Below are 7,548 nucleotides of genomic sequence, written 5' to 3' on the forward strand. Positions count from 1 at the left end.
TAAAAAATAGTCCGACCTGAAGGTATACTAATTTTTTACCAACATATTACATTTGTGTTTTATTAGGCTATAGCCTATATATAAATAGCAATATTGATTTTCAAAAAGTTTTATTTACTACAGTAAGCAAAATATGTGAAATAAAGATTATCGTTCATTCAAGGTAGAGGCAAAGAGAAAACGGTCCTCCCTACTCCGGAGCGTGGCTGCAACTGAACACATGCTTCTTCATTACGGATTTGTAAGGAGGACCGATGATGAGTAGCGATTGTGCTTCATGACTGTATTTGCAGACTGTTACATTTTATGATATATGTAGCCTACATTAAGGGAAATATTTCATTTTTACACCGGGTTCTGTAGTTCTCTAATAAAAGGGTATTTCCTGCTATTCTGCATCACATGTAATCATTCCATCTCTTCCTGCGCTCCCGCTGTGGGCAATGTAATGTAATATTCATTTTATTTATTTTTTAATACATTTTGAAGAAGGCTACATTTGGATTTTACAGTATATAGCCTAAAAAATCAGCACAAATAACACTGTTGGATTCAATCTTCATGATAACTCATATAACAATATTTCAATAATTCATATAACGTATGAAATGGAGTGAAAAAGAAATGTCATTAATTCTTATAATTGCTCTTATTTATTTTCTACAATCGAACTTCAGTTCACGACCTCACCATCTGTGTCGCCAATTCCCTTTGTCTGCAGAATGTGTTTACACACGGCTCAAAGTTTGCTTAAATTTGCACACATTCTCCAGTCAAGTTTTTTTATAGATCACAACCTTTGCGTTGGAACCAGCGTACGTACGTTTCCAGCCCCATTTTGTGCGTACACACGCTTTATAAATGAAACCCCAGAAAGGTAATAAAAATAAAGTTCCACACCCGTAAGACCTCCGTTCATCTTCGGAACACAGTTTAAGATATTTTATATTTTGACTGAGAGCTTTCTGTCTCCATTGAAAATGTATATACTGTATACAGTCCCTTTCAAGATGGATCATAAAGTTACTAAAACATCAAAGTAGTCCATATGTGACATCTGTGGGTTACGTAGAATCTCTTGAAGCATCAAAAATAAATTGTCTCGTCTCAAAAATAACAAAACCTACAACTTTATGCAGTATTGTCTTCCATGTTTGTTTTCAATCCATGTTCTGCGCAGTGACACTGCTGACGTGTTATCTTTTGTGTGCAAGCTTCGTTTACACTTTACAGTCTGAGAAAGACTGCGCAGTTGCGAACGCGGATTGAAGAAAAAAAAAACCCGGAAGAGAAGACAATGCCGAATAAAGTCTGAGTTTTTGTTATTTTTGGGACAAATTTATTTTTGATGCTTCAAGAGATTCTACTTAACCCACAGATGTCACATATGGACTATTTAGATGTTTTATTAACTTTATGATCCATCTTGAAAGGGACAGTATACAGTACATACATTTTGAATGGAGAAAAAGCTCTCAGACAAAATATAAAATCTTAAACTGTGTTCCGAAGATGAACAGAGGTCTTACGGGTGTGGAACGACAGGGTAAGTCATTAATGACAATTTTAATTTTTGGATGAAGTAACCCTTTAAGTGATATAAGTTTGAGTTAAACAGAAAAAATATTTATCAATCTTACACATGATCATATATGATTTACTCATTATTTACTCATTACTATTTATTGCAGGGTGTTCATATATTATATATATATATATATATATATATATATATATATATATATATATATATACACACATATATACACATACATATACATATACATATATATATATATATCCTTTTCTCACCTTTATCATCTGATAGTTAGAGCTGAACTAAACGGCTAGTAATACAGTAACACCAGGAGACATTTATAGGAAATCATATGCATCTGTTTATTAATGAGGCAGTCAAAGACAACTAAATCAAAATTCAGTAGAAAAGCAAGGCTCATGAACAAAAGACAAATCCAAAGCTCAAACAGGTACTGAGGTTCATGAACTAGGGGTGTGCATTATAAGTTGAATATCTTTGAAAAATCCCCATCCCTACCATGAACATGAGGTCCGTGCAGAGGTAATGAGTAGCAGCAGTAGAGTGCAAAACTTGTCACAGTGAAACATGTTCCCTATTTTTATCAGATAAACATGAAATGGAGAATGATGGACTCGAGAGTACTGTACACTTCATAAGAAATCATTAGGTTTTTTCTTCTTCTTTTTCATTTAATGGTTAAAATTACATTCTAGTAATCATGTCTAAATAATTCATCTCATAAAACGTAACAATCTAAAAGGTTAACAAAAAAAATCATGTTTAGGGCCCAATGAAATTCTATTAGTTCTTTTTCAAATTCTAATTTCCCCAAATCCCTGTTTTCCACTTTTTTTCTGGATTCCACTTTTTTTCTGGATTCCACTTATGGTTTAATTAAATTGTACTAATCAAAATCCAGGTCTAATTGATCGAATTACTGTTTTTTCCCCCCTTTTTTTCTTTTACCCTTCATTTTTTTATTTTTCTGGATTGTATTTCAGTGGTTAAATACAATTTTAATGATTAAAAACATGCCTAATTAATTTAATTTATAACACTAACAATTTAAAATAATACCATTTTACAATAATAGGACCCAATGAAATCAGCTGGAATTTTGACCCAAATTCAATTTTTCTGAATTCAATGGTTACATTAAATGTTAGTAATAATGTCCAATAACTGAAGTTGTCGTCAAGAAAAAAGCGAAACATCCACACTCTTTATCTTATTACATTTTTTTAATAAGATAAAGCAGTGCTGATCTTTCTTTTTTTTTCTTGAAAATGCTGCAATTTTCATAGGTCGACACAGTCAGTAGATTTTAACTTAACTGTAGTTGTAAAACTTTTACAATTTTAAACTCAATTCATGTGTATTGATTTAAACAAATTAATCAAAAAGCATGTCTAATTTTAATTAATAAAACTTTAACCATTTACTAATTAAGCATCTTAAAAAAAGATATATATATATAGTAATACTAAGGTTTCATTTATTAAAATTAGTATTAACTAACAAACTAACTATGCAATGCATGTGTTAACATTAGTTAATAAAGTACAGCTGTTCATTGTTCAGAGCATTTACTATGGTTAAAATACAACTTTTGATTGCATTAGTAAATGTTAAAATTAGCATTCTTAAATATTAATTTATGCTGTAGAGGTGCAGTTGATTATCAACTAATGTTAACTAATGAAACCTTATTGCAAAGTGTTACCAAATATATTTTTCCAGGAACTTTGCGTTGTCTTGAAAATGTGTAGTAGATGAAACTGTGGTGCTCATTCACAGAGACACACATTTCAATAGCAGTCTTTTTGGGATTCGATATTCACAAGACAAATTATGTTTAAGTGTACAGCACTACTTTTGATTTATTTATCCAAAAATTGCCATATTCTGTTATATGATAAAACCTGAGGATGAACTCTGCTCACTGTAACGACTTTGGACAATGCTGTTTTTTATGCATCTGTAGATTACTTGATGTGGCGAAACCCTTGCCACACAGCGGGCATTTGAAGGGTTTCTCTCCGGTGTGTACTCTCTCGTGATCTTTCATGTGTCCTGAATGAGTGAAGCTCTTCCCACATGTAAGGCAGTGAAAGAGATTCTCTCCGGTATGGATTCTTTCATGTGCTTTCAGGGATCCCGAAACTTTAAAACTCTTATCGCAGTACGAACACTTGTAAGGTGATAATCCAGTATGGGTGTTTTGGTGTTGCTCCAAATAGTTGGCTCGGCTAAAGGCTTTCCCACACTCAAAGCACACATGATCTTTCATGCCGGTGTGAGTTTTGTAGTGGTCTTTTAAATTGTGGAACCATACAAAGCTCTTGTCACAGAAGGAGCATGTGTAGGGCCGCTCGTTTGCATGTACTTTCAGGTGTCTCTTTAGCTGTGACGCGAAAAAAAAAGTTTGGCTGCACTGCTCACAGCTAAATGGCCTGTCTCCAAAGTGATAGAGCAGGTGTTTTTTGAGAAGTGCTGCCCCGGAGAAACTCTTGCCACACTGAGAGCAGTTATGCAATTTCTCCCCTGAATGTAGCTTCTTGTGACTCAGGAGGTTTCCCTGATTTGTGAAGCTCTTCCCGCACTGCTGACAGATGAATGGCTTCTCTCCAGTGTGAACTCTCATGTGACTCTTGAGGTGGCCTTTTTGTATGAAACTCTTCCCACACTGTAGGCATTTGAACGGCTTTTCTGCGGTGTGAATTCTGATGTGGTCTGTAAGATGTCCTCTTTGAGTAAAGCTCTTGCCACACTGGTCACAACGGTAAGGCCGTTCTCCGGTATGACTTCTAATGTGATCCTTAAGGTGTCCGTTGTGACTGAAACTCTTTTCACAGTGATGGCATGGGAACTGCTTCTCTCCGGTATGAATATTTACATGATTGTTAAGGTTTACTTTATTTTCTCCACTTATGAAATAAGGTTCCTGATGCTGATGTTTCTCCTCAAATTCATTTAGTCCTTGACTTTCCTCTTTCACCTCCACCAGGACTAAAATGGGCATAATTAAAACAAAAGAAAAAAATATCAAACAACAGCTGTCAACACGTCACAAATTTGGGGTTTGTTCTTGGTACCTCGCTTAATACATCTGAGATTATTTGACAGATGCCAGATCTTCTAATCATTGTAATGGAGCTCTGGCTAATTTGTTTCTTCAAACAAATTTGTGGATTGGATTAAAATATCTGGATTAAATGTCTGATATTACAGCATGTAATGACGTCATATTTTTTTTAAAAAAAGTTATTGATTCCTAATTATTTCTATTCATGATTTGTACACCCTTTACATTTTTATTTAACTGTTGTTAATGTGGTTGGGACAAATTTTAAGTATCAACACCGCTTAAAAAGATGCAATCTAATCCTGTTTACATTAAATAAACTGCTCCCGGGACCTGTTGCTATATGAAAGCAACTTCAGGATGAGTGTCAAAAAAACAAAATCCAAGATCATGCCAAAGCGGCAACAATAAAATAGGGGCAATACTAGGGCCTGATTTTACAGACAGGGCTTATATTTAGCCAGGGTTAGGCAGCCTTAGTTCAATTAGGACATCGAAGTGACCTTTTTGAAATGTGCCCTGGAAAAAACACTACTGGTGTGCATGCTGAGACAAAACAAAGGCACTGACATATTTTAGGATATGTCAGCGCAAGTTGCTTTCAGTTAAACCAGCTCAAACAGGCATTTTAATCTGGAACTAGGTTAAGCCTTGTTTGTGAAAACAGCCATAGATGTTACTAGACACAGCAAAATATAAAGGTACTAGACATAGCTAAAATAACTAGAGGGAACTGACACCAGAAACATTGCAAATTTAAGATATAAAATAGCTTGTATTAAAAAAAATAAGATGTAAACAGTGCAGAGGATGCAATTTCTCTCTCTTTTTGGTAAATGGACTGCATTTATATAGCGCTTTTATCCAAAGCGCTTTACATTTTTGCCTCACATTCACCCATTCATACACCGACGGCGATGTCAGCCATGTAAGGCGCCATCCAGCTCGTCGGGAGCAGCTGGGGTTAGGTGTCTTGCTCATGGACACCTCGACACTTGGTCAAGTGGAACCGGGGATCGAACCACCAACCTTCTGGTTTGTAGACAACCTACATGAGCCACTGCCGCCCCTAGGTTTTCTAGCGATGTAAGAATGAAGGCTTTATGTGGGAAACTTTCTTTCATGCCATCATGTGGCAAAGCTGCTTTGCAAATAAAAAAAATGAATAGCCCGTTTTAAAAAAAAAAAAAAAAAAAAAAAAGAGGTAAAACATGCCAAAATACTAGAGATCATGAAATGTGACTTGTGCTGGCAACATGAGTCGGAATGCAAACGGAATCATTTCGAGCTGAGGGCAAAACAAGTGAAAAATGTTGATCTTGGTAGATTTTGAGTTTATACTCATTTGCACTTAACGTTACCCTACATGTATTCACAATCACCTTTAATGTAATTGTTAAATCTCCACATATTTCAGTTATAAAGAATAGTATAATAATAATAATAATTCACTTGCTATTATTATTACCATAATAAACAGTTTATCAAGTGAAATAAATAAAATTCAGTTTTATTATACACTTCATTCCGACTTTAATCCAGATATTTTCATCAAACCAGTAAACGCAAAAACCTAATTAGCTAAAGATAAGTGATCACGAACCACGATCAGGCACGTTCAGATAGCATGCTAATTACACGCCTGTAATGATCAAGTGTTCCTGAAGACTGGTCCATGTGTTTTTAATAAGGGTTGGAGCAGAACTTAACAAGAAACTAAATCTAAAGTACAAGTAACTCAAGTAACCTGTGATTTAACACCAGCACCTGAGAAATGCGAAGAAGCGTGTGCTGATTTGATAAGAACAGACACCAACCTCTTTGTTCCTCATTATCTTCATTTTTCACGCTGAATAGCTCTGGATCACTCATATCCACAATCTCCACTTTAATAAACTCCATCATTACAATATTATCACACATATTTGAACTGTTAAACGCGGAGTTCACCCCGCTCGGAGGCTCCGTCAAGTTTAAAACGATGCGAATCGGTGCATTATTTCAACGATATACCAAATCGCTTCTGCTGCTCCTCTTTCCGGTCCTTCTTCTTCTGAAAATAATGGCGGTTGGATAGCCAACTTGGTGCATTTCCGCCACCTACTGGGATGGAGTGACCTGCCGTAGAGGGGGAGGGGCTTATACATTCTTCCAATCAAACTTTCGTTATTCTTATACATCTGGTCACTTAAATTATTTCAGAAAGTTATTTAATGTTCTTTAATGTTAACATATTACTACAGACAAAGCTCTTCTATGAGCTAGCTGGTGAAAAAAAAAAAAAAAACAGCTCAAGATGGTCAACTAGCATGACCAGTTTAAGCTGTATTTTGGAACATTGTAGCTGGTTAGACCATCCAAATCCTGCTTATGCTGGTAGCTGGTTAGACCATTTAAAAATAGTAGTTTTTTGTTTTTTTGTTTTTGCAGAATTGTAACCAGCTAGGGTCTGAAGTTGTTTTTAATTAATCTTCACTCTCACTTGATGTCTCATCAACAATATGTTTTTTGGGTGTAGAATGAGGAGGGGTTGCTTCCTTTTCAACTCTCTTCTTCAAAATGTCCATCAGAAAGGCCCGCTTTCTTTCTCCATGCATGCCTTCTCGCCCCCCAAAGCACACACCCATCATTCACACTCAGCTCCAATTTCCTCTGACTGTAGGGTTGTATTTTGCATCCACCTCCCTTGGCCATCCTTTCAGACACCAGACTAGCACTTGGGAGAGTGTTTCGTCCTTCCGCTATCCACTGCCTTAGCTGATTTGTTGTGATTGGTGGGTCCTCCATGACCTCCAACATGAGGACCTGGTCTTCCTCGTCCTCTTCCCCTGTTTGTGGCAGTGGTAAGCTGCTCAGTGTGTCAGCATTGGCATGTTCCTGCCCCGGTTTGTATATGATTTTGTACTCATAAGCTTTAAGGAGT

General features: G+C 35.9%; 1 protein-coding gene across 1 annotated transcript; it reads right to left on the reverse strand.

Moving 5' to 3' along the window:
* Positions 1 to 1,833: 1,833 nt before the first annotated feature.
* On the reverse strand, positions 1,834 to 6,805 carry LOC137088816 (zinc finger protein 184-like). Its single transcript, XM_067452165.1, has 2 exons — positions 6,443 to 6,805; positions 1,834 to 4,549 (listed from the first exon to the last, which is right to left on the reverse strand). Exons 1-2 carry the CDS (start codon positions 6,546 to 6,548, stop codon positions 3,480 to 3,482), a joined length of 1,176 nt encoding a protein of 391 aa, XP_067308266.1. The 5' UTR covers positions 6,549 to 6,805; the 3' UTR covers positions 1,834 to 3,479.
* Positions 6,806 to 7,548: the final 743 nt, after the last annotated feature.

The sequence above is a fragment of the Pseudorasbora parva genome, chromosome 9 (assembly GCF_024679245.1).
Source record: "Pseudorasbora parva isolate DD20220531a chromosome 9, ASM2467924v1, whole genome shotgun sequence".
Lineage (NCBI taxonomy): Eukaryota > Metazoa > Chordata > Actinopteri > Cypriniformes > Gobionidae > Pseudorasbora > Pseudorasbora parva.